Source organism: Sordaria macrospora, chromosome 6 (genome assembly GCF_033870435.1).
Source record: "Sordaria macrospora chromosome 6, complete sequence".
NCBI classification, from domain to species: domain Eukaryota; kingdom Fungi; phylum Ascomycota; class Sordariomycetes; order Sordariales; family Sordariaceae; genus Sordaria; species Sordaria macrospora.
Genome location: NC_089376.1, coordinates 934,152 through 959,086, shown reverse-complemented (window position 1 = coordinate 959,086; position 24,935 = coordinate 934,152). Strand labels below are relative to the sequence as shown.

General features: G+C 52.6%; 7 protein-coding genes and 2 non-coding genes across 9 annotated transcripts; 2 read left to right on the top strand and 7 right to left on the bottom strand.

Moving 5' to 3' along the window:
* Positions 1-1,231: 1,231 nt before the first annotated feature.
* SMAC4_13928 lies at positions 1,232-1,304 on the top strand. Its single transcript has one exon. It is a non-coding gene; the product is annotated as a tRNA-Lys (tRNA).
* A 2,388-nt stretch (positions 1,305-3,692) lies between these two features.
* SMAC4_07482 (uncharacterized protein) lies at positions 3,693-4,589 on the bottom strand (the record flags this gene model as incomplete). Its single annotated transcript, XM_003345447.1, has 3 exons — positions 3,693-3,919; positions 4,117-4,489; positions 4,560-4,589. The coding sequence occupies 3 exons, from the start codon at positions 4,587-4,589 to the stop codon at positions 3,693-3,695; spliced, it is 630 nt and encodes a 209-aa protein (XP_003345495.1).
* A 1,051-nt stretch (positions 4,590-5,640) lies between these two features.
* SMAC4_07483 (uncharacterized protein) lies at positions 5,641-6,819 on the bottom strand (the record flags this gene model as incomplete). Its single annotated transcript, XM_003345448.2, has 3 exons — positions 6,352-6,819; positions 5,989-6,270; positions 5,641-5,723 (listed from the first exon to the last, which is right to left on the bottom strand). The coding sequence occupies exons 1-3, from the start codon at positions 6,776-6,778 to the stop codon at positions 5,641-5,643; spliced, it is 792 nt and encodes a 263-aa protein (XP_003345496.1). The 5' UTR covers positions 6,779-6,819.
* A 1,070-nt stretch (positions 6,820-7,889) lies between these two features.
* On the bottom strand, positions 7,890-11,765 carry SMAC4_13927 (uncharacterized protein; the record flags this gene model as incomplete). The annotated part of the gene is made up of 1 exon (XM_066091697.1): positions 7,890-11,765. One exon carries the CDS (start codon positions 11,763-11,765, stop codon positions 7,890-7,892), a length of 3,876 nt encoding a protein of 1,291 aa, XP_065947418.1.
* Positions 11,766-11,899: 134 nt separating this feature from the next.
* On the bottom strand, positions 11,900-13,426 carry SMAC4_13926 (uncharacterized protein; the record flags this gene model as incomplete). The annotated part of the gene is made up of 1 exon (XM_066091696.1): positions 11,900-13,426. The coding sequence occupies one exon, from the start codon at positions 13,424-13,426 to the stop codon at positions 11,900-11,902; it is 1,527 nt and encodes a 508-aa protein (XP_065947417.1).
* Positions 13,427-15,416: 1,990 nt separating this feature from the next.
* On the bottom strand, positions 15,417-15,743 carry SMAC4_07476 (uncharacterized protein; the record flags this gene model as incomplete). The annotated part of the gene is made up of 1 exon (XM_003345441.1): positions 15,417-15,743. The coding sequence occupies one exon, from the start codon at positions 15,741-15,743 to the stop codon at positions 15,417-15,419; it is 327 nt and encodes a 108-aa protein (XP_003345489.1).
* Positions 15,744-17,099: 1,356 nt separating this feature from the next.
* Positions 17,100-22,132, bottom strand: SMAC4_07475 (uncharacterized protein). The gene is made up of 3 exons (XM_066090633.1): positions 21,613-22,132; positions 20,021-21,554; positions 17,100-19,950 (listed from the first exon to the last, which is right to left on the bottom strand). Exons 2-3 carry the CDS (start codon positions 20,640-20,642, stop codon positions 17,390-17,392), a joined length of 3,183 nt encoding a protein of 1,060 aa, XP_065947416.1. The 5' UTR covers positions 20,643-21,554; positions 21,613-22,132; the 3' UTR covers positions 17,100-17,389.
* Positions 22,133-22,570: 438 nt separating this feature from the next.
* On the bottom strand, positions 22,571-22,663 carry SMAC4_13925. Its single transcript has 2 exons — positions 22,627-22,663; positions 22,571-22,605 (listed from the first exon to the last, which is right to left on the bottom strand). It is a non-coding gene; the product is annotated as a tRNA-His (tRNA).
* Positions 22,664-23,048: 385 nt separating this feature from the next.
* Positions 23,049-24,870, top strand: SMAC4_07474 (uncharacterized protein). Its single transcript, XM_003345439.2, has 3 exons — positions 23,049-23,363; positions 23,474-23,905; positions 24,005-24,870. The coding sequence occupies exons 1-3, from the start codon at positions 23,328-23,330 to the stop codon at positions 24,473-24,475; spliced, it is 939 nt and encodes a 312-aa protein (XP_003345487.1). The 5' UTR covers positions 23,049-23,327; the 3' UTR covers positions 24,476-24,870.
* Positions 24,871-24,935: the final 65 nt, after the last annotated feature.

The following is a 24,935-nucleotide window of genomic DNA, read 5'->3' as shown; positions in this document are numbered from 1 at the left end:
TTACACAGAATTTTCAGCCTCAAATGGACGAGTCCAGAGAACTTGCAATCACATTCTTCTAATCGTGGGCATCCTGTTCGTAAATAAAGATAACTAGGTAGTTGCCGGGGAAAAAAAGTCGAGGCTCGCTTACCTACCGTACTGCCTCCGGCTCACCTTGTGCCTCGGACGAAACCCCCACACGGATGACGGCCCGGAAGATCCCCGTGACACAAACGGGCGGCGGTTATCGTTGTCAGCATATTCCTGAAACTACGGGTCTGGACAACAATTATGCGAGTTTTCTTACCCCGTATGGTTGCCTTTCCGACTGTACCTGCATGGAGGTAGCTAGTGTATCACCACTACCAGGGGCATGTACCTCTCACACTCATCGTTCAGTCGAGGGTTGGATGTTCAGCTTAAGTTTCCAAGCTGCCTAGTTTCAGCATACACTTCCGTTTAGACCCTGCATACACGTCCAGGTCTGCAGATCATAGCGAAATATCTGCGTCCTCTCTCTATGGGCGATACTGTACCCAACCAGGAAGCAGGCAGCAAACCAAGAACCACATATCCGCCGCCGAGCTGTTGAACAGGATTGTGAGAGAAATACCAATGCGTGGAGCGAAGCCAAAGGTGGGATCAGTCCTTAGCTCGGAAATCGACAAGTAACAGTCACGAAATGAGAAATCAGATGCTTCAACTTCCAATGCAGAGTTCCTCGACCGATGACAATCGCACTCGGTCCAAGTCCCTGGTTCTCAGTTGCGCTTTGGAGCTAGGAGCTCGGACAAGTCTTTTGCTCCTTGGAACCTGTGAGGCCCTTGCGCATCTAGTTCAACGCTGCTCGTCAGGCCTGCTCCCGTATCTCTTCGAAAAGCCCGATAACCTGATGATCACATTGGCATCCTCTGTGGGGCTAGGGTCTCACAAGACCCGCGATGACGGGCAGCAGGCAGGATACGCGCTTGAAGATTTCATCTTCCGCAGCGTTGTCTCCTGTCGCCATATCCAACGAGAACAAACATGATTTGGTAGTAAGCATGGAGAAACAAAAACCTCTGCTTATTGAACCTTCCCTCCCCACCAGGCTTTTGCATTTCCATTTCTTCCAAGGTATTGCCGCATCACTGATGACAGATATCAAGTTGACATTGCTTTACGCAACAGCCAAAAACGCCGACCAAAGCGTTATAAAACTAAAGTCTGGCTCCCATCAAATAACCAATGACATGGCAGCATTTCAGCTGCCCGGCTAGCTCAATCGGTAGAGCGTGAGACTCTTAATCTCAAGGTTGTGGGTTCGACCCCCACGTCGGGCTCAATTCCCGATGTTCAACATCATCTTTTTTTTCCTTTTTTATGTTGCCTTTTCTGCCTTTGGCCCATCCTTTTTTTGATCATTTACTTTTGACACTATTCGTCTTTTTCTTTTTTTTTGCCTCTCATCGTCCCTACGAGGGTGTGTGGTGGAATACTGTCACGCGCCGCATCATCGGCCGGGACGCTCAGACGCACCTACAGTATGCATCTGTCTATCAGCGTGACCCAGATTCCAGGGACGACTTTGTGTCCACGCCCCGTGGCAGTTGGGTGTTCGGCCGGCCATGAACTCATGATGTCCGTGCAGTTGAGTTCGGACGAGGAGCTGTCAGGCGGATCTCTGTCTAGGGCTTTCCATGTCAGTCGACGCGGGAGACTAGTTTCGGCAATAATACGAACGAAAGGGCACGACCAGATCCGAGGAGTTGATATCTATCTTCACAAGGCGAAGGCATATGCTGAAGTTCTGATGCCACCACGTGGACAGAACACCGACCGACCGCCTTTGAGCCTCATGTGTACATGTTGCATACATGTACGTCACCACGTCCCTGCATGCTGATCGGATTGCTGAGCCGAAATTCACCATCGGCATTGCTGCTGCTGCGCTACACCCGAACCTGTCAACCTGCGTTGATGCATTCGCTTTAACTTTCAGATTCCAAACTGGTCGATAGCAGGGTTTCAGACAGTGAGGGTAGGTGAGGTACGAAAGCTCATGATAGTCATCAGCTCCTCAAGACGACTCAAAACGGCAACACTACTGCAAGGTTCCGAGAGAGTTGAGACCTCGGAGGGTTAGTAGCCGGATAGGTAGAACCGGATCCCGAGATCAAACACACCGTTTGTAAGAGTTAGGGGAGGGGGACTCCACTTTTGACCACAACCGTGCGAAATCGAGGGCGTCTTCGACATGATCCTCCCGACACATCATTTTCCAGCAATTCCTGCCCATCTTCTCTATCATATCTTTTCCCCAACTCGTTCCCTGAGCTTTGCCATACATTTTAGTAACCCTTCATGTTTTTTTCTCCCCCATCCTACCATTCAATTCCTCACCAAGTTTGTCAACATGCATGCCTCCTCCCATTGGTTTGCCGCTGGACGGATCGAGGCATCAACGACAACATGATTGGACAAGTCGTGGGCCTCTTGCAGCAGATGAGGTGACACAAGATTCTGGCATCTGGATCTCTCTGATGCTTGTACCAGATGTTGAAAATGAACTCTTCGTCCCACCAAAAGATCTTGCAAGAAAACATGCCAATTTCAACTCACTCGAGGTGACACTTCATCTTTCCGTTCTCATAACAGTAGTTCCCAAACGGCCGCAACCCCGAGCCATGACGCCGCAAACGCCCACAAAACATGTATCCCACCAGATTCAGAAGAAGCCAGAGACAACGCCGCGGACGAGCCAAGCTCACCTACCCACACCGTCGCCCTCCCCTCCGCCATCGGCCTTACCCCTTAGCCACGCACGCAAGCAGCAGCGCCACCACCACAAAAGTCACCACGTACGTTTCAACCTCGCGGCCGTATCGTCCCGCATCCAAATTTCGTCGTCGGACTCGGACAAACCCAGCCAATCATCCAAGTCTGTCGGTTCTCCTTCACCGACCTCTTCAGCATCCCGCCCCTACCCCGCATCGTTCTCGGGCCTTGCCGACTTCTCAGGTCCGTTAACACCTCCAAGCTCAAAGCAAACACTACCACTGCTGAAGCCAGCTTCCCACGAAACGGGAACGGAACGGGGACCGCCCTGTAATACCTGCCACAAACCCTCGACGCTTTACACCGTTGGTCCACTGAACCCAAAGGGGAATGCAGGGAGGAAGTACTTTGCTTGTAGACGGTGTCCGTACGGGTTGGGGTGGGTTAGATGGGCTGATGAATCCTTTGATGGTGTTTTTGCTGTGAAGGGTGATGGTGTTGGTTCAGTTCCCGTTGATAGTTCTGGCGGCGGTGATGACGTTGATGGGAGAGATATCAGCAATGAAAGCCAACCAAGTGGAGAGGGTCCAGTCACCAGCCATGATGTAGGTAAGAGATGGGATATCTCAAATCCTGGAAGTCGAGAAGCCGATGCCACGCCCGTGTGTTGCTGTGGGAAAGGGATGAAGCTGGATTACGTCGACGTTAGCTGGGACGTTGCTTTCTGTCCGCAGAGCGAGGAACGCAAGAAGTGGTTCTGGTCTTGTTCTCCTGGCACTTGTAAAGGTTTTCTATGGGTCGAGGATTCAGGTTGCTTTGCACCTTATAGTCGAAGCATGAGCGACGAGAGAATGGAGAACTCGGTCAGGATTCTATGGTGACGGTGGTGCATCTGCCAAGTTGAAGGTCCTTTTTAGGTACAGCCAGCGAGCTCTTATGTTCCGGCGAATGGATCATGGTTTGGCTTCTAGTTCAGAAGATGCTGTTGCGTTCTTGTCAGTCAGGGAAGTGGCTGTCTTCTCGGTTGGCAGATTGCCCTTCTCGATATCCTTGTTCGAACGAGGGCGGAGTTTCCTCAAGACAGTCATGGGATTTTTGCTCTTCGGCGTCTCAGTGGCCGTGCTTTTCTGTTTGACATTGACATCCGGTTTAGACTGATGTTTCTTGTCCGGGTCTGTACCTGGGGCGGAGGAGTATGTCAGTGCCATCAGTGTGAGAATGTTGGACTGATCCAGAACATGTCTATGCCGAACGTACCTGTAGGTGTTCCTTTGCCGATCTTCTGAAACCATGTCGCCCATATCTAAGGTAACCGTTTGACCTAGGCATATGCGATTTGATAGAAATGGAAGAGGAATCCCACAACGAGCCACTCACTTGGCTTGGTATTAGGTTTCTCATCTGGTCCGGTCTTTCTCTCGAGATCCCCGGCAAGCTTACGCCAAGACCAGTTTCTGTGTTTCTCCATGCGAGCGATCAGGGGCCGTCTGCCGAGCGAGAACATCTCCTTCCAGGCCTTGCGAAACGAGCGAGTTGTAGTCTCCAAGCTTGTTACCGCCAGGCAAGTTATCAAGAAAACCATGACGGTAGCCCAGGCCAACTTGCCGGTGTTGGAGCCGCTTTCCATCCCCCATAGTGAAGTACAATAACTGAGTGGAAGAAAAATGATGTTGACGTAGGTTAGCGACCTGACATTCTCAGCAAGGAGCGTTGCCTCTCGTGCCTCTTTTACGCTAATTGCGCTCATGAGCTACAATATTGGCTTGTTAGTCACGCGGACATGATGTTAACCATGGCTGAGGTGTATCAAAAACACATACCAAGCTTTTATGCTCTATAGTTTGCTGCATTTTGGTTTTGAACCGTCACAAAGTCATTTCCAGATCCCGATTGGTCTTCTCAATCAAAGAGACTCAATAATCAACGCCAAAAACCTCTTCGTGTGGGAAGAACTTGGATTGAGACTCCGCTGTGGCCCTTTCCCTGAAGGTAGACCGGTTGAAACTCTCAATCATTCGTGGGTTTTGCTCGTGTATTTCCCAAAACGACTTCCACTGCTGTAGCGTGCTTGCCAGTGTGTCGATGCAGAGTCTGAGACTTTTGTGGCCCAATAATAGTCTTTCGTTTTGGAGAAATTTCTGTCATTGAACAAGACTGAGTTAGGGATTTCCTGTCGGAATATGATGGTTGCATCATGCTGAGTTAGGTGATCTATGTGTTTCTCAACGGAAATCCAGTCGAATGAAGCTCTGCTCAGTGTATCATCGATGAAATACAGAACAGCTTCCGCGGGTCTCCAAGAATGGATGTTTGGGTGCATGTGCTCAAGAGGGGGGAATGGGGACACTCTTCCAGGCTCGGAGAGAAGCAAGATTGTGTAGTAGGGACTCCGTATGGGGCTGCCGTCACTATTTGAACCGGTGATTTGCTGAAGAATGGATACGGCAATGGCGTGTTGCGTGAGTTGCCTTTTCCCATAGAAATTCCCTACTAGCCAAGGTGCATCCCCATATAAGGGGCCTCTATGTCATAGTGAGTCCATCACATTGCCCTCATTTAGCCCCTCCGCTTCCATCCGCAGGCATACAACCTGGAAGGGAGTGGCAGGCCAAGTAATGAAGTGATTAACCGTAGGCAGCCCAGTAGTAGGAGCGAATTGGGTGCCATTGGGTCGTAGGTGCTCATAGATTGCATGGGAGAAGGGGCTGTATTGCCCCATGAATTCTGTATTAACATGAAACAGGGATTTGTAGAAACCTTCTGAGTTCCCTTTAGCTCCAAGGCGCTCGCACTCTTCCAAATGAACTATGCGATACCATGGTTGAACTTCCACAAGCGGTGATTCTGAATGTCTCCATCCATCGGTTGTCTTTTCCATGCGATGCCATATTGGCGGTATGTTTAGGCTGATTCTTTCCGCATGGCTTCGGGTAAGAGACCATTGAGGCTTCCAGACGTCTCGTTTCTGAGATTCCATACCGCGGCTCATGTCTTCGACTACCTCATCTGACCAGCCCAAGTACTTTAGATCAGCATTGATCACTGTTTGACGTCTATAGCGGAAAAAGTTGCCGTAGTCGTCGATGTCGTAAACGCTAAACTCACACCCTCTGCTCTCGAGCTTCGACAGGAAGGTGTTTGTGGTCTGCAACTCTTCCGTAAGTCTACCCTGCATATGGTGATCTCGTAGAATGTAAGCTTCACAAGTCAGGGGCACTCTTCCATCTGATTGTATGCGGCAAAAATTACTCAAGACTTCCCTAACACGTCTAGTCACTTCGCCGAATCCTTTCTGAGGAAAATATCCGTTGTAGTTTGTGGGAGGCGGACTGCATGAGTAAGGGACAAGGAGCTCAATGGTGCCAGAACTTGGTTGTTGGCCAGGTCCGGGTGCGCCTGGAAGCGGATGCCTTCGTTTATGATCGTCAATGTGGTACGCCTGGCCATTGTCGTAGCAAATCTCCCACTCTGGTACAAAATCCGGCTGCCCCTGACCAGCAAGCAGTTTGTGTCCATCAAAGACTGGTCTCCCTGTAGCACATGAAGTTAGTGATTATTTTCAGCCGGTTGATAGTTGTGCAGAGCTTTGACGTCTCGCATCTAAGTACTCACAGTATGCCCACTCCTCCCCGCGAGCCAGACTTGCAGTCTTTTCTTGCAATTGATACACCATTGGTAGCTGCCCCAGGGCATACTGAGTCTTGATTCCGGCCAGATAGAACATTGTTGGAGGCGTTGGCGGTTCTGGCTTGTCCTCCTCTCTACTTGCTCTGGCTGGTATGTCAGCGGTTGCACATGAAGTGCTATCTTCCGCCGATCGAGCTTTGGCCACTTGAGAGACAGCGGTTTCATTCCCCAGATCCCGATTGATGCCTTCCTTCTCCGCGAGCTCCTGCGGTGCCTGCCCCGTGCTCGATTGCGCCAAAGGTCGCAGTAGCTCAGCGAGACTCTTGATCTGGGTACTTTGGCTCTCGAGATTGGTGTGGATGCCGTCGAGTACGCTAATCAACCGGTTGATATTCTCCTGTGTCATCGACATGGCGCCAATTTCGTAGGTGTTCCTTCGTTGGTGCTGATGTTCAGGCGATGGGATCCGGTTTCCTGATTACTATTTGTCAGAAACGGCGTGAAGAAGGAAGCGAAGTGGGTTGTTGTTCGCTTTTCTTGTGTGTCCGCGGAAATGGGGTGTTCTCTCGAAGATAGTTGCCTGTTTGCCTTGCTGCCCGGGACCGCCACCCTTTCCAGCTGAATCAACCATCGAAGATGGGTAGGGGACTTTTGTGGGAGACTACCTACTGCAGGATAACAGACCAATGAACGTTCTCAGGACGGTAAAGGTGGTGTTTCGCAAATTCCGGAAGGAATGCATCAGCCATAGTGTGCATTATCCTGCAACCGGCGCAGTGCTTCGCTTCCCTTGGTTGACTCGACGGGTAGTGACATTGCGGACGGGCGAGAGCGCCCGGCAATAAATCCTGCAGGCACCAGGGAAGGCCAATTGTGGACAGGGTGTTATTGTTGAAGCGGACTAAGTGAACGAAGGCGAAGGCGTGACGAGATGCAAGAGTGGTGGTTGAATTGGTGCTTGGAAGAGAAAGAGGAAGAAGAACGAAAGTGAAGGAGGAGGGGCGCTTGAAGAAAAGGCTGGTTCCTCTCCGTTAGAAAGGGGAGGTGCGACGATTGTGGAGGACGGTAGGAATGAACGACTTTGAGATTTTGAGAATTTCAACGTGTTGGAGCCGGACCCGGGCAGATCCAGGTGCAACGTTCTGTATCATAGCGCCTTCAACTTTTGACGTTGGAAGTACTAGTAACTGGAGGTATGACCTCGACCTTGGATGTCACGAACTGGACTTCCCTGTTGTTGTTGTTGTTGTTGTTGTTGTTATTTTTAACGTCTACTTCCGCCTCCCGTAGGGCATGAGACGTGCCGCACCGGTGAGTCTAGCATACAAGATTAAGAGCAATGCCCTAACTGTCCACCAAAACCATTAATCCGAGGGCAAACCGAGGCCTATTGCCAGTATATATCATGTGTTGCCCATAGCGTAAACGCGGCCCAACACTTGTAATCGAATCGCCCAGTGGGCGAGCCGCCAGTATATGACGGAACCTGTAGCACAAAGAAAGGGATAAAAGAAATGACGAAATCACTCCTCTCCACTCTCACTCCCGCTCTCCTCCTCCCGCAAGGCCTCCTCCCGTCTCCTTGCACGGTGAACCAGCCTGTCCAAGTCCACCGTAACCCTCTCAATATCGTGGCCATGGCCAACCTCCACCCCTCTACTCCGCAAGAACCCCGTAAGGTTGTCAGCGGCGCCACCGCCGTCAGTGTGCTGTTGCCAGAGGGTCTGGCGCCATGCCTTTCTCGTGCAAGTCCACGAAAAGAAGTGCGAGGTCTGGATCCTAGCGATGAAGCGCTGCCAGTAAACTCCAATAGCAAGGGAGAGATTCTCCCGCGTAGCCGCTTCGCCCGTGACCGGGGAAACTGCATACGCCTTTCTGCAGAAGAAGGGATGGAAGGGATTCTTCCAGCTTCCACAGAAGCATGTCAGGAGGGCGTCCTCGTGCTCGAAGCGCTCGTGGTAATCCTTGAAATCCCCGTGGCCAGACCTGGCCGCGAGGAGGTGGTGTAAAGAGCGTCTGTCCAGCTCTTTTAGTTCGTCGTTAGGCTGGATAGAGACCCCCAACCGGTAGTCTGCATAAGACTCTGGCTTGTTCGCGGCCCACCATGCCTTGAAATCCGTATGCGCCTCCCTCTTAGCAAGCCGCCTTGAGTGCGCAAGGGTAGCCAAGCCTTCATTGACTACCTCTCCTCCTTCGGCGCCCGCCTTAGCGAGCTCGTCAGCAATCTCGTTGCCCGTGATGCCCTTGTGGCCGGGTACCCAGCGGACGTCCACCAAACTGGGGCCGTAGCCCTTTCGGATGGCGCGGAAATCGAGGAAAGCCGCTTGTGACGACGCAGCTGGGGTTCCTCGGAGTCCTCTAATGACGGACGTGTTATCAAGGCATATCGTAATGCGTGGTCGGGCCTGTGCCTCCGGGAAGAGCGCCACAGCGGCCTTGAGACCATGCCGCGCGCCTTCGGCCTCCGCATCGAAAACTTCCGCTTGTTCTAGCTGACCGCATCCGCGGCCGAGTTCTGTTTGTCCTTGAAAGATTACGTAGCCAAAGCCTACGCACTCGCCCTCTGGTCTTTCTTCGGCGTCGGGGTCCTCCGCGTGCGCTGGGGGGCCCATCTGCTTAGCTATCATAGAGCCGTCGGTGTAAACGACAATCTCCGAGGGATCTCGTTGGAGAAGCCATTCTTTGAAATCCTTGGCAGCCCTGTCCTTAGACGTGGGCGCTGGATCTTGGTGAGTGTCTCCGTTATAGACGGGCGGCTGTAGAACAGGTCGCGGGAAAGGCAAGGCGAGCTGTGCAGCCGTCTGTAGAGTTGTAGGGCGGCGAGGCAGGCCGCGCGGCGTCATTCGGGGTTCCGAAAGACGCGGGACGAGCGGGTGGGCAGGATCTAAGGTGAGGAGGCGCACAGCGTGCCGCCGCCGGGCCGCTTCTAGAAGAAGGGGGACGGGAGGCAGGCTAGCTTCGCGGTAGAGAATGGCAAGGCGCGTCGTTCTCCACACTGGTAAGCTGGCGCGGATGGCAATGTTAACCGCAGTCTGGACTTTATGGACGAGGTCCGCCAGTCCATTGCTAACAAGCGGAAACTCCCCTTGTTTACGATGAAGGGCGTGCTTCTTATGGCCTGGCCACCAGATTTCAGAGCCAAATAGGGCCTTTGGCAGGACGACAGCCTTCATAGCCTTCACCATGGAGCCTGGAGGGGCGCCGTGGTAGACTCTGTTGAGACCGCGTATGTGGCGGACTACCTGCTTGGCGGAGGCGAGCCTGTGCTCAATGTGGTGCTTCCAGTTCAGCTTGCTGTGGAGCCAAATCCCCAGCCAGCGCATTGCCGGCTGTGCAGCCACCTCGACTCCTCCGTGTGTAATGGTTGGGAAAGGCGCAGTTTGTCTTTTCCTGGAGAAAAACTGAATTTCGGTCTTGTCCGGCGAGAAGTCAACAGCGTTGTCTACTCCCCATTGTACCATGGCGTCCAGCTCTCGTTGGGCCTTCTCTGCGACCTCTTCGTTCGAAGTGCCAGTAACAAGAACTGCACAGTCGTCTGCATATCCAAAATGCTGTGCTTCGCTCTCTCCAAGGCGATGGACCGGCTCTGTGTAGAGCAAGTAGATGATGGGCGAGGCAGGGGAGCCCTGAGGGAGCCCGCATCTGAGACGGCGCATAGGAGTGGTCACCCCTGGGTATCGCACGCAGGCCATGCGGTCCGTCATAAAAGACTCAACCCAGCGAACCACGCAGTCCGGCCACCCTTGCTCCCGCAAACGTAAGACCAGCCTATTCACTAGGACGGCATCAAAGGCGCCTTTGACATCCATGGCTACAAGTGCAGCAACGAGTCCCTTGTCGAGTGCAGCTTCGATATCGTGAAACAGAGCTTCCACAATGTCAACGGCCGAACGCCTTGGAAGGGCGCCAGCCTGCTGGGGATTCAAGACCCCGTTAGAAATAGCCGTCCAAGCAATCCGCCTGCCAATAAGGCGTTCGATGCCTTTTCCAAGGCAGGACAGGAGTGAGATGGGCCGCCATCCCTTGGCCGTCGTTTGGTCTTTCCCAGGTTTCGGTATCATAACCACTTCCGCCTGTCGGAAGACTTGGGGGTGGTAGCCGGTAGCGACGCAGCCCTGATAGAGCCGCAGGACAGGGTCTTTGATCGCTTCCCAGGATGCTTTCAACATACGGACGGTAATACCGTCGGTGCCGGGGGACGTGTTGCCAGAGCCGCAAAGTGTTTTGTAGACTTCATCCGCGTGTACGACGGACGACCAGGGTAGGCGACGGCGTGGTACTGTGGGTACCCAGCCAGTTTCGAGGTCTTCCTCTTCGCTGTTCCTTTCTAGAAGGGCCGTGCGGAGTGCCTCCGCTTTGGCTTCTGGCTCGATCACGGTCTGCCCATTGATGACTAGTGGGGGGGCCTCCATCCGGTCGCGGGGCTCGTGCCACGCCACGATCCGAAAAATGTCCTTGTCGTCTCGCGCTTTCGTGATAAGGTCATCGAAGAACAGCTGCTTTGCTTCTCTGACTATCCTCTTAAACTCCTGCCGAAGAGCTTCTATCCGCTGGGGGATGGGATTCGGATTGTTGTGCCGATAGTTGCGGAACATTCTGGAGGCCTGCGCGCACGTTTTATTCCACCACTTTGCGTTTTTCTCAGGTCTTGATGGCCTGCAAGAGATTTGGAGGGCCTCTGTAAGGACGTTGCAGAGGGCCTCGGCGAGCTCGTCGAGCCTTTCCGGGGAGTTCTCGCCTGCAGGGAGGAGCGGGACCAGACCCATGAGAAACGAGACGTTTTCGGCAAATAGTTTAATAGCCTCTGGGTCTTCACGAAGGACCAGTCGACGGCGAGGAGGCTCTACCGGTTGGATAGGAATGTCCGTAATGCAGACTTGGTGGTCAGAGCCGCAGTCCGCCTCTGGGGCAATTCTTGTTGAGCAGAGTGGTATGTTCGAGAAGGTAAGGTCGATAGTATTACCGCAGTTGTGGGTAGGAACACCAGGGGCCGTCAGCAAATCCAGGCCATGCTCTGTAACGTAGTCCACAATTCGCGTGGCACTCTCTGATGTTTCCGCACCAGGTTGCCAGGAGTGGTGTTTGGCATTGAAGTCGCCAGCGAGGAGTGTCCTTGTCGTTGGTTGCCAATTTTGCAGTAGCTCGAGGGCCGAAGTATCGTTTGACCGGCGGCAGATGTTAACGAAAGTGACACCCTGCGTCTCTACCCATAGCAGATCTCTGGTATGGCCGAGAGTGAACCCTCCTGCTGCCATTTCCCTACGAACGTACGTGGCGACGCGTGGGTGGGTAGTAGTCTCACTTGTCCATGTGCGGACAGGTGTGTAAAGAGCGTAGAGGGAATGCCCGGGAATACCAAAGCGGCCCTCGTGGAACCACACTCGTGGCTCTTGGATCATAATCACGTCCGCTCCAGCCTCACTAGCAGCTTGGAGGGAAATTTCGTGCGTGTCGCGTGCTCGTGCTACATTAGCCTGAAGGACACGCAGTCTGGAATTGTTCAGGCTATCACGAGAGGGGGTTGAGTGTCTACTCATTGGCCGTCGGCCCTCTTGGAGGGCGTTTTGTGGCGGCTAGAACGACGGACTGCGTTATCCGAGGAGGCGTACTCGCTCAACTGGACTACTATCATGTCCTCATCAGCTGGGGGCTGGCTTTGGTCAGAGCTGTTGGATTTGGACAGCTCGTCGGGAGACGTGGGGGTATTTTCCTGGTTGTTGGAGGGGGCGGCGCGGTTGTGTTTCTCGGTGAAGAGAGTGCCACCTTTCTGGCGAATCTCTCGCTGCTGATGAGGTGTTGGGCGGATGATGGTATCTCTTTGGCGTCTCGGGCGCATAGGACACTCGACGTGGGTGGACTCAAAAGGGCCACAGCAGTTGGCGCATTGAGTGTGACGGTCACATTCTCCGTGAGCAGTACGTCCGCATTGTGGGCATTTAGCAGCGCGAGCGCACCCTCTACGTCCATGCCACCCAAAGCATTCGGTGCATTGGTCCAGTGGGCGGCGTTTCTGGACGAGGCGGCTGACGTTGCTAGCGTCGAAAAGGCGGAAGGGAGAGACAGGCCTATCAAAGGAGATAAGCCAGGTAGCATAGGCCTCGCCAGGGTGGTAGGACTGGGAGGGACGGAGGGCGACGGGCTCTTGGCCGGTTTGGACGAGAACCTCGTCCTTGATGGCGGTAGTTGTGTCTACAGGGACCATGCCGAGTCGCATCGTCATAGGCACGTTCGGGACGGCATAGGTGACCCATTTCTTGGGCACTTCGACTTGGATGCAACCAAAAAGAGAACTAATCTCATCCTTGTGGGCCATGAGGGTCTGGCGGGCAGCGTCATCCTTGGGCACGAGGGCAAAACCAGTAGGGACCTTGTGGCAGCCAGGGATGTCGGTGGGGGCGAGGCGGAGGAACGTTTGCACTTCTTTGCGAATAGCAAAGGCATCTGTGTTGACGAAAGGGGAATCCCTATCTAGTCGGAGGAAGACGCGGCCGTCACTCTGGGGTACGGCAGCCTTGCGGGTAAGGCTGGGGCGGGGAGTGGAGCGGGAAGCCGAGGCGGAGGTGGAATCTGTACCGCGGGCGGCAGCATCCGCGTAGGAGATGGGTCCCTTTCCCTTGCTGGCAGAGGGAGTGGAGACATTTTTGGCGGCTGGGTCAGACGTAACCGGGGTGGGCGAGGGAGATGAGGCAGAGTTTTTCTGTAGAGCGGCCGTGATGGTCCGTGCGAGACGGTCAGCTTCACGTGCGTGAGCGGGCGAGACGGCGGAGAAGCGGGCGAGTTCGGTGTCAAGAAAGGCGGCGAAGGAGCGATAGACCTCCGCTTTGGCGAGAGCTTCAGAGATGAGGGTCTCAGCGAAAGACGTGATGGGGCCGGAAGCAGCAGAGGTGGCGGTGGTGGCGTGGGCAGGACGGGCTTCCTCGTCCGCAGTTCGGGCTCTCTTGGCCGACTGCGCCGTCGTGGAGGGCGGAGGTAGGACGAAAATGGAGTCCGGCAGAGGTGTAACCGGTACTATAGCCGGCGGCGGTGGTTGGGGGGGCCCAGAGGGCGAAGGCGTAGACATTTTGATGTTGTGAATGTTTGGATATCGACCGTGAAAACGGCGATTTAGGTGGTGTTAGTGATTTTGCGGGCAACCAAGAGTTAGCACTAACACTTGGCGCCAAGGGTTTTTGTTGTAGGAGGAAGATGATAATGGACTGGACTTCCCTGCTATGGTACCTCTAGGTAAAGAGCGTGGAATAGATCCCACTCAGAGACGCGAATTTGGCAAGGAGTGACTCCATTCAGAAGTAAAACGATTGTCGTGAAGTACGATGATCAAGCGACTTCAGAAACCGGTCAGCGTGACGGCCTGCCTTCCGCAAAGCAACCTCCATTGACAGCCACCAACGTGATACGCTTCAGAACGAGGCATATTACTTCGAAGTACCTAGATACTCTCTCACTTCCAGCAGTAAGCATCAGGTGTCACACAGACATTTGCCCACAGTTCTGGGTTAGATGTTCCGAGGCTTAACAGAACCTCAACACTTTGCATTAGCCTTAACTGCCGATGGCGCTGAGCATCATCCTGAGGTTCCCCTTGCATCACGGGGCGATAGGGCACCGTTAGGGGCATGGTAAAATATACATTGTTATACAATGTGCATGAAAGACAGGTCAGCCCGTGCATGCGTACGTGCAGCTCCAGTGACTGCTGGGCCATAATGACGACCGGACAGAGGCCGATGCTAGAGGAAAGAAGGATAATGGGTGAAAAGCACTCAGGAAGATCCACATGAAGACCGCTAGATAGATACCTCGAGGCATTAGGCGACAAGGCTCGGTACGCACCTCAGTACGTACCACACCTCTTTGGCATAAGAAGGCCTTGAAACCCAGCCTTTGGTTGAAGGTTGAAAGGATCAACAAGGCCTTCGAGACCAAAGTAGTTTATCAGCTGAATTGAACTACTGTTCCAAGCTCAGAACTCTGCCCTTGTCTCAGTATCCGATAAGAGAAAATAGACGAACATGCGAGCCACGTCAGTCGCGTCAATGAGCTCCAGTCCATTAACGTCTATTATGCGATACCAGGGCCTGTAGTAAGGGGCCAAGTTAGTCGCGGACTTCTCCTGGTCTCGTCAATCATCTGTCTAATCTCCTGCTCTTCATCCTTGTGCTCTTCATTGGGGCCCGGGGGCTAGGTACTTAATCGGTTGAGACTCTCCGCCGTTATTGATATGCGCTTCCAGACAAAGCCATTTTGTACCATATAAAGCCCAATCACTAATACTCTAATATCTTTTTTCGCCCGTAAATGACTAAAAGAATTCTATGTATATATTTTTGGGAATCAACTTGTAATATTTATCAACGCGCCGGTTTTCATTGTATCGGTACCATCGAACGGAGTCACATGTGGCTGGGAACTTGTAGAATAATTCATCTCTATCACTCCACAACATATCTAACGAGTAGTAGCAGAAGTAGTTGCCGTAAGCATCATAATCCCATATTACAAAAGTCCCAACAACCTGGTGTAGGTTTTCCGGAAACTGAGCTGCCTTGATGAGGTATTCATCCAATTTGCCCTTGCTTCTCACCCGTCGGAGGGTCAGCGGCTCAAAGCCGAGGGGAAGCCGTGTGCCTGCAGGTATAGAATACAAGTTGTTCAGGACGTCTACTAGAGTGTCAGCATAATCCCCAAGCCCCGTGGTTGGTGCTTCCTTGTCTTCGTTTCGACCGTATCCATAGACCTTCTTTACTCGTCTTGTCATGCTAAAAGCATAGGGGTCATGAGACGGATATGGCCGGCTAGATCCCGAATTGCGCTCACCCAGCGGGTACAGCAGAGTCTAGAGGCCGCGGCATTATGAACAAGTGATCATCAATGTGATACCCCTTTTGTTCTTTTTGAATACGCAGTACGTAACTGTCTCGCGGCTTCCATTCTGGAAGAAACTCCCGTTTGGGTATGAGATCAGATTTGGATTTGGCGTAGACGGGACTCGTTGTTTCTCCAAGCTGTGCCAGTTTATCGCCTGCCCAACATCCAAGTTAGACCACAGCTTAATCGATACGTAGGAACAGGAACCCAAGCTGCTTACTGTCCCGATCGGCCTTGGCTTTAACATCTGGAGGCTTTGGTGCGTTTTTTCTCATCGGTTGCACAGCAGCTGACCTTTGATTGACCGTGGATTCAACATCCGGGAGATTTGGAGTGTTCTTGTCCTTTGACTGAACAGCAGCCGGCGTCTTTTCAGCTTCCTTTTGATTCAGTTCCAGAAACGCTTGGAGAAGCAACGAGTTTGTCTTCAGGTGTTCCATCTGGGCAGCCAGGGTGTCCTTGATGTCTTTCAGAGCATTGACTAGCTCTGAAGTGTGGTCTGTCGTCATTTCTGATTTGTGTTTGAGATGGTGAGCTCCCGGGTTCGAAAATGAAGCAAGATTTCACAAAGAAGAGTTCCTATGATGTTTGGAGGAGAAGGATTCGCGAGTTGCTGCACTTCTCAAAGCTCGCATGTCTTCCTCGGCGTCATCAGTGTTGCAGTGAAAGAGTGTAGATGTATCCGAACCTGCCCAATCACTGCCACTAGGACGCCTAACAATGGGACCAATTGTGACAAGGGCAGTATTCTGGGCTTGGAACAGTAGTTCAATTCAGCTGATAAACTACTTTGGTCCCGAAGGCCTTGTTGATCCTTTCAGCCTCAATGAGAAGGTCGAGCCTTAAGGCCTTCTTATACCAAAGAAGGTTGGTACGTACCGAGCCCTGTGTGCCAGGCATCGGCGCGAGTCTATCTAGTTCATCTGCCTACAAGTAGATCTTCTGAATGCCAACCTTCGTCCAGTTGCCCGTCGGTAATTCCGGTCGGTGGTTTAATTGATGAAAGTCGCCGGCGGATGTCCGTGTGGCATTCTGTCGGTAATTCTGGTCGGCAGTTTGACTGATGAATGTCACCGGCAAATGTCCGTGTGACAGCCGTGCCTGTTGGCCGAATAGTCTGGTTGAGGTAAGGCTGGCATTGTATGGCGTGGTTGGGTTGATGTCAAGCATTGAGGCTCTATTGAACTTCAAACCCAGGAGTGTGGGCAATGTCCGTGTGACACCAATGCAACCCTTTCCAGCGCGATTCAAGTTCATTGGTCACCAACAAGGCCGTTTGCAGTTTATATGCAGCTAACACGCAGACGAGGCCGCCGGTTTCTTCTCGCCACCATGCACACGTCTCGGAAAGGTCACGATCAAGTGACAGGCGGTTGTCGACTGCGGTTGCCTTCCCGAGTCACGGCAGCGATTCATGACACCCAGATACAGCGCAAGGTTGAAGATCATGAAAAGGTTCTTGCCAAAGGAAGAGATGTGAGATCTCCCCAAAACGTCACACTCTCAGTCTACCATGCCTTGGCCTCAGGCTGACGGTCAATCCCTCCCTTGTCTGCCCTCTTCCTACATCTTCATCACCGACTCCGAGAGCAGACCATCTGTCAGAGAGAGAAGAGAGGCATAGCCGCGTAATGAATCCAGAGAATGTTCCTTGTCGTTAACGGCGGGGTAACATGATAGTACGTATAGTAAATAGGCCGCCTGTGAGCCTCATCAGCCGCTTTTCCCGCACGGGATGTAACGAGTACGCGGCAGTTGCCGATGTTCCTTTCGCATTGGTTGTTCTTTCGGGCAGAATAAGACGCGAACTTCTGACTTCATTACTGACACTGTGTCGCGATTGCCGCTGGGCTTCAGTATGGAACCCCAGCTTGACAAGTCCCACCCAAGTTTCCAATGCTTCTCGAGGAAGAACTCTCTTTAAAGTGAACGCCGGCAAGACGCCATACTAATGCCGATCTTTACAAAATTCACCGTGAAGTTGGCTGTTGTTTGGCTTCAGATCGCGCCTGGTTGGCTTTTTTGACAGGGCGAGAAGACGTTGCACAAGTCGGAAGTGGATCTTTGAGAGAATTGGATATAGAACGTCGAGACAGCATTCCATTCAGATGCTCAAAACAGAAATTGACTCTTGCCTCCATGCCATGGCCACCCTTCATACCCTCATCTTTCCACCCCCAATCAACCCTACAAAAGCCAACAACCTATACGCCGTCCCAATGCCCAGCAAGACCAGCATATTTACCCACAACCGATCCAAGTCATATCCCGTCACTTTAGAAGCAATCTGTACATCATACAGATACCCGAACGGCTTCACCAACTGTCCAAAGTACAGCTCGCCCAGCCACACGCCCGGCCCAGCTCTCCACAACCACTCAACATGCCACTCTTTGGCCTTACTCAAGCTCGGCGCCGCTCCGCTCAAGATGCCGACAATCAAGCTGATCATCGTCGCAAAGAGTGGTGCATCCTCCCGTCTCACCACCATGCTCATGCAACTCGCCAGCCCGTAGATGCAATACACATACAAAAGGTTGGCCAAGAATGCCGTCCAGAACGGAATGACGGGCACGCTCACGAGGAAGAGCGGAGCGGAGAAGTGCAAGCAAGCTAGCGTCATCCTTGGAAGAACACTGATCGTCTTTGCAAAGAAGTATGACACTCTAGAATGCCCGGCCTCCGCCTCACGACGATATACAAGCATCTCCTCGGAGAAGACCTTGACACCAGGCGCGGCACTTGAGAGGCCAATGGCCAAGGTAATAAGCATTGCCATTTGCGGAGCCGCGGCATAGTCTGCTGAGAGAGACAGGATGTCGTAGGGCTTGTTGTACTGACCTCGGAAGAAGGCGCCATTCTTCGGTTGTTGAGCGAGTCCGAGCAAGAAGCCAGCGAGAGCGGAGAGACCCATTTCGAACCAAAAGTTGGAGCTAGCACGGTATTGCTGGAGAATAGAGCGGGATAGACACAGCAGAGTTTGTCGCCAACGAGGAGCACCGCGATGCTTCAGGATACCGGATAGCTGGGGGTTCGAGATGGACAGGATTGAGATGCGTGCGCTTGCTTTGAGCTTGCTCAAAGACATTACGGACGATCGATTGTGGCGGGGTGTGTCGCTTTCGCTGCTTTCGCTAGCGGTAAGGGTGGTGTCTGAGGGGTTTCGGGAGTGGGCAGGTTGCCAGGTCCTGTCCTCATCTTCGTCAGCGAGGACGCTGACACTGGGTCCCTTAGCCCAGTGGGCAATGAGGGCTTCCTTGGATATATCGCCATCCTTCTTATACGGTCGACCGTTTCCTGTGATGATATCGGTAATAACGTCGCTGCAGTTGGCACCAGGAGGGAACACAAAACCCATCTGCTCGAAGAAGGTCTTGGCTTGACTCTGAGGCCCTTCGTAGATCAGTTGTCCGTTTCCAAGGAGGATCATGTCATCTAACATCTCGAAGATTTCCACTCGCGGCTGATGAATGATGACGATAACGGTAATACCTAGTCTTCCAAGGGCTTTGAGTGTGCTCATGATCGAACTCGCTGAAGTGGCATCGAGACCGGAGGTAGGCTCGTCCAGGAATATGGCCATGGGAGCAGCCGCTAGTTCCATACCGATGCTCACACGCTTGCGCTGACCACCACTAATGACAGGCTTCCCAACACTGCCGACCAAGCTGTCACGTACGTGGGAGAGTTCCAAACAATCGATAACGGCGTTAACGTGAGTCTCGATGTCGGACTTGGTCCAGGTGCGCGGCAACCGAATCTTGGCCGAGTGCAATATGTTCTCGTAGACGGTCAGCTCAGGCAAGACAATATCGTCTTGAGGCACGTAGCCAATAAGCTTCTTGTACTGCTTGAGCTTTCCAGGAACGTTGTTAACGCTGACACTGCCTTTGGTGTACTGAGTCTTGCCCATGAGAACGTTGATGAAGGTTGACTTGCCAGCGCCCGAGCCGCCCATTATTGCAGTGAGGCTTCCGCTGTTGATCGATCCAGTGACGTTCTGGAGAATTGGCCTCTTGCTGTTCTTGGGTGCAAAGGTCAGTTGGTTGTAGCCAAACGACAGGCCAAATTCGGAAGCAGAAGTAGCTTTGCGCATCGAGTCGACGAAGGCTCTGATAGTAGGCGAGATTTCCGGGTCGGGGTTGTGACGGACGGTCTTCCCGCGACGAAGAGGAGGTGCTTGCTCGTATAGCTGATCACCAAGACCTCTAAAGGTGTCTTGACGCCTGGTTCGTCTCAGCAGGGCCATCTCGTAGTCGACCTCCTCGTGTCTTTCTTCTGAGACCTGCTTATAGCCGCCAATGAAAGATGCGAAGCTGTTCTGTGGGATGGCTCCAGGAGAGGCGTTGCGGCGTCTTTTGCGGATACCGAGATAAATCATGCCAAGGATGAGCAACACATCAATGACGATGAGAAGGACAATGGGTAAAAGATATCGCTCAAACTGTGAGCCTTCTGGACACCTGCTCCCAACCGCACATGGTGTGGGCGTAGCTGCGCCCGCCTGGCAGTAGTGGCCAGATGGACACTTGAGAGTGACCATCCCCTTTTCTTCCCGAGGACAGTACCATCCAGCTTGGCAAACGACGGGCTCGAACGGACCCATACCGATGTTAGCGTCACTGAGTTCGCAGGCAATGCCGCCTAGTCTGGCAAGCTGGCATTCGGTAACTGGAGGACAGAACTGGGGAAGTGAGTTGACAGTGTTGTTTGAGCCTCGATGGTGTTAGTTTCTTTCTGGAGTGGACAAGGGAGAGATGCAGGAGGGTAGCGCGAATACACATACAAAGGAATCCATCTTTGCACCCATTCCCCCACCAGTCTTCATAGTCCTGTATTTGGACGGGGACCGCCCCAGGTCTCCAGCATGGTGCTGCGTTGACGGGTGTCTGATTTGCTTGTATCTCGGCGGCCGCACGATAGAGGGTAGTCGAGAAGAGGGTGTTGTTCTCTGCTGTACAGGCGGTGTCCCACACGCTAAGACCTGGTGTCCTTCCTCCTGTTATAACCAGTTGTTGCTGAGTGTTATCCCATTCGAACCCTTGCGACGAGTCTGGAGGATATGATGCATCATAGCTAGGACCCAGAGTGCTGTTGGCATCGAGGTTGAGACCATCAACATTCTTGGCCTGGAACCACTTTCCTCCGATATCTGTTATGTTGAACTGGTTTCCGACACACTGCCACCATACTGTGTCGCCCTTTACGGGTTCTGGCCGAAGTTGGCAAAGACAGGCCTGTGTGTCGAGGAAACGTGGACCGTTGACAGCGTCCACTGGGAAGAAAGGGTCTTGGAGTGCTCCGCTCCGAATGCTAGAGTCGAGCATGGAGAAGAGCTCAATTTCACTGGACGTCGACAGGTTGTCAACCACGTTTTCGGGTATTTCTTGGGGTATGTCTTTAGCCATTGTTGATTATGGTGGCCTGTCCCGGGAGCCGTTCGTCTTGGGATCCGTCGAGGCGTGTGAGGGTGCTTTTGCTATAACCAGAGGTCTTTCGGACAAGGTCATGAGGAGTTTGTACTCTGTGGGATGAAGTTGGTGCGCCATGATATACAACACAGACACTTGAAGATGGTACCAAAAACAAGCACACAGCCCTTCCTCCAGAATGCTGGTGTATCTCCATGTCCGGGGATTTTCGTGCCAAAGGATTTTCCCGGTCAGCACTAAGGGACAAGCCTCACCCATCAGAGTGATGACCTGAGGCTCAGTCCCAACCGCCTTGCGGTAATTCTGGAATCCTGGATTAAACCGGTCAAACGAAGAAGAGTCCGAGAGACAGGTATAATTTTCGAGATCTGTGGCTGAAGGTAAGCCAGATCCGAGAACTTAGAAGTGGTGTTTCGTGCCGTGGGATGCAACGGTGACCGGGTTCAAGCCAATGGTGGTGGACAGGCGTATCTGTGAGACCCCTGGAAGACAGCGGCGCAGTCCACGTGTAGGGGTTTGGGTCCACGATGCCGTCGAACTGTCAGAAACTCCCGGCGGTATTTTCAGGTGCTGTAGGCACCAGAATTATCATCCTTATAGGGCTCGGGAAGTCAGCGCCACCTCTGGCAACGAATTTCCGGGACCCAAGCCTAATCCGACGTCAAAGTCCGACCTCGTGGGTGGCTTGTTCATGGTGATCTGCATTCTGAATCGGGCGAAGGCAGAAGAATTACTCGATCCACCAGAACATGGGTTGGGTATAGCCACTTGGTCGTTCTCTGTTGAGCCAGGCAACAGGGTTGAATGGATGGTTTTCTGAGATGCGTTGGAAAATGCGCCAGTAAGGCAAGACGAAGACTCGCTGCGCAGAATGGGTTCGATGGCGCCCTGTTGCGTCGTCAGTTAGCAGGTCAATCTGGTGACAGGGGAGACAAGTTGGACGAACGAGCAAACACTGCCCACAACAGACAACGTGGTGTATCACGAATCCCCTCCTCGAAGGGCATTTCCAGTGGTGTTGGTCGCATGGCAAATGACACGAGGAGCATCATTCAGGTCGTGTCGACGGCTCGAATTGATTCAAAGAGCTGGAGCTCCAACGACACGCGTGGGACCTGTGGCATGGGGATTTGGGTAGCAAGGAATGGTGGTGTCAATTGACATCTTGAGGCAGGGCATTGTGCAAAAGCTCTGTTATCCGAGCATACAAGGCATTAACAAGAAGCTGATTCCATGATGAAATGGGACGCAAAGGAGAAGGGAAGAGCTGTTGGGCGAGAGATTGGACATCAAAGGCTGTCACGAACGCACCTGCCCGCAAATGATGTTGACAGCGCTTGGATGCAGCAATTGCAGAGGGCATTTCGGCTGGTGCAACAAGTACGTGCGGCAGGCAAGAAGGGCAGGGCACGGAAATGCCAAGTGGTTCCGGCAGGCAAGTCACATTAACAGCGAAGCGAACAAACATAGTGTATGTCTGATAGTGAACAAATATTTCCTGAAGCGCGACCACGAAGTTTGCTTCCGTTTTCACCAACAAGCTTCATTCATATCGCAGTCACCTGTTCATTGCTTTGACGGACATCAAGTCAGGAGGATGATAATGGGGCCATTGTTTCGGGGTGGTTCATTGCGCCTTCCTCCAAAGAGTCTCTCGCAATCGTTATCCTGAGTGAAGTCGGGAAGGAGTTCCCAAGTCGAAGAAAGAATGCCCTCGCTTGCACCTTCTCGTCCTCCCAAAAGCAAGAAATCAGCATCTGTTTCACATTTCGCAGCTTCATGGACACTGAATTAACAAAATTGATGCAAACCCCAAAAGGACCATTCAAGGACAAAAGGAAAACATGATATTGAAATGTCCACAAGGCAACAAGGAAAGTTGCCTACCAAAAAGCGCAAAAAGATGGGATTGCCAGGAATCGAACCTGGGTCCTCTCGGAATCGTTGTATGTCGAATTGACCACAACGAGAAGTACTGACCACTATACTACAATCCCTATTGGTTGTTGTTGGAACTGGGCTGCAAACTCACATTGATATTCATCACAAGCCAAATCCTTCCACTTTGCGCTTCGTGCCGGCATCTTACGAAATCCAGTCAATCAACGACGCAATCGAGGACATGCTGCCACACATTTCCTGGTTAAATTCGGCAGATCAACCGATCATCAAGGGGTCCCCTGGGTCCTCACTCCTCGAACGTTTAAACGTCTTGGTTCTGTGCATCTCATTGGCCCACCTAAAGTTACCTGGACTCGGTGTGTGGCGGTGGGTACAACCCTCTTTGCAGTTTGGAATTATGCATGTCATACCGGGCCAATCTTGCAACATCATGATGCATGATATGTTCCGCTGATAAATGATGTTGCATGATGTCTTTGATCGCGGTTCACAAAAGAGCGGCATGTCGACGGAAAGGTGGAGGATGAGGTGAGGGGAAGAGCTGGGAAAGAATAAGTAGTTGCCCCTGAGGAAGGGACGGAGTGCAGCGTGGTTGCAGGTTACCTCTAGCAACTGTCTCCTGACTTTTATTCTTGAACATCAGAAACCATTTGTCGATTTTGATACAAGAACATCAAGAAATCACAGGATCTTGAGTCGACAAAGCAACAATCCGAATTAGACAAGCAACTCTAGCTATCATACCAACCAACCGTCATCATGTCTTCCACCATCAACACCGTCGCCGTCCTCGGTGTAAGTCATTACCCCCAAATCACTCCCAAAATCTCCAAACCCCCTTTCTCTCCCATTTCCTCCACCACTATCATCCACAAGCCATCTGACACACACTCCCAAAACCACAGGGCACAGGCAACCTAGGCAAGCACATAGTCCGCGCCCTCCTCGTCGGCGGGTTTTCGGTCACAATCTTAACCCGCGCCGGCTCCACCTCTCCCAAGCCTTCCTTCGAACCCTACGACGTCGCCTTCAAAGAAGTCGACTACTCCTCCCCTTCTTCGCTGCAGGCCGCCTTTGCGGGCCAAGACGCCGTGATCTCGGTTATTTCCACGGACGCGGCGCAGCAAGTCCAAAAATCCATCATCGACGCGGCCATCGCGGCGGGCGTCAAGCGATTTGTGCCTTCGGAGTTTGGCGTGAATACCCGCAAGCCGGGCGTGGAGAAGACGCGGGTGGGCGAGTTTTTGGCCGGTAAGCGGAAGGTGGTTGATTACCTCATTCAAAACGAGGATAAGATTAGTTGGACGGGACTGTCGACGGGGTTCTTTTTTGATTCGGTATGTTGCTTCCCGTTCCCCTTGATATTCTCTCTGTCGGATTCATGGCATGTCGTGGAACATCGAAAATGATGCTAATAACCACTTCTTATGTCCCAGGCCCTCGAAAACGGCCTAACAGGCATCTCTCCCCTCACCAACACCGCAACTATCGTCGACTCGGGCACCCAGCCGTGGCCGGCCTCTCTGCGTTCGCACATCGGTCGCGCTGTGTCCGAGATCCTGCGGCACCCCGACATCACCAAGAACCAGTACCTGTCGACGGCCTCCTTCAACGTGTCGCAGAACCAGGTGCTCGCCATCGTCGAAGAGCTAACCGGCAAGAAATTTGCAGTTACCAGGGCGGATTCCAAGGATATCTTCAAGAGCGGCGAAGAAAAGCTGCCCAACCTCGCCAAGGGCGACCACTCCGCGTTCGTGGATTTCCTCAAGGCTTATTTCCTCGCGGACGGGGCGGGGAATGAACTCAAGGACGAGGACAGCGCAAATGAGAAGCTCTGCTTGCAGACGGAGGACGTGAGGGCTGTGGTAAAGGGGTGGTTGGAGAAGAAGGGCTTGTTGGCTGCTTAGTCTACTTACTCTTAGAAGCTTAATTGTTCGGTGTGAACGTGTCTTCGCTGGGTTCTCTCATGAGTTATTATGTGGAGGGTATTTTACTTTACGAGCCAGTGGGCATGGCCTACATGGTTAATGAATTGAGGTAGTTTCAGAACAGTGACTGGAGGGCCAACAACGAGTGTCTTTGTTATTTCTCGTGATGATGGTGCGTTTGACATTCTGGGCGCATCGTGTTAGTACTAACTGTACCACCCATAGCCAACTTAAGTCAGTAGCTGGCTGTGTTTGCCGACTAGGCGGAGGCCACTCCAGCACCACCCTTAGCTAGAGGTAGGTAGCTTTTCCTCGCGTTCGTTTGTATGTAGCCTTCAAGATCCTCTTCTTCAATATTACGACTTTCACTCCCCTCTTATTTCTGTGGTTCAAGAACAAGAGCGAGACAATGTGTTTCAGCGAACATCATGATGGCTGA

Bases quoted from the DNA above. Each gene is read 5' to 3' on its own strand.
- SMAC4_07475 (XM_066090633.1), bottom strand. From the start codon at position 20,642: ATGGCTAAAGACATACCCCAAGAAATACCCGAAAACGTGGTTGACAAC. The intron at 19,951-20,020 runs GTATGTGTATTC...AACACCATCGAG, and splicing joins GTGCAAAGATGGATTCCTTT to GCTCAAACAACACTGTCAAC.
- SMAC4_07474 (XM_003345439.2), top strand. From the start codon at position 23,328: ATGTCTTCCACCATCAACACCGTCGCCGTCCTCGGT. The intron at 23,364-23,473 runs GTAAGTCATTAC...CCAAAACCACAG, and splicing joins ACACCGTCGCCGTCCTCGGT to GGCACAGGCAACCTAGGCAA. The intron at 23,906-24,004 runs GTATGTTGCTTC...CTTATGTCCCAG, and splicing joins CGGGGTTCTTTTTTGATTCG to GCCCTCGAAAACGGCCTAAC.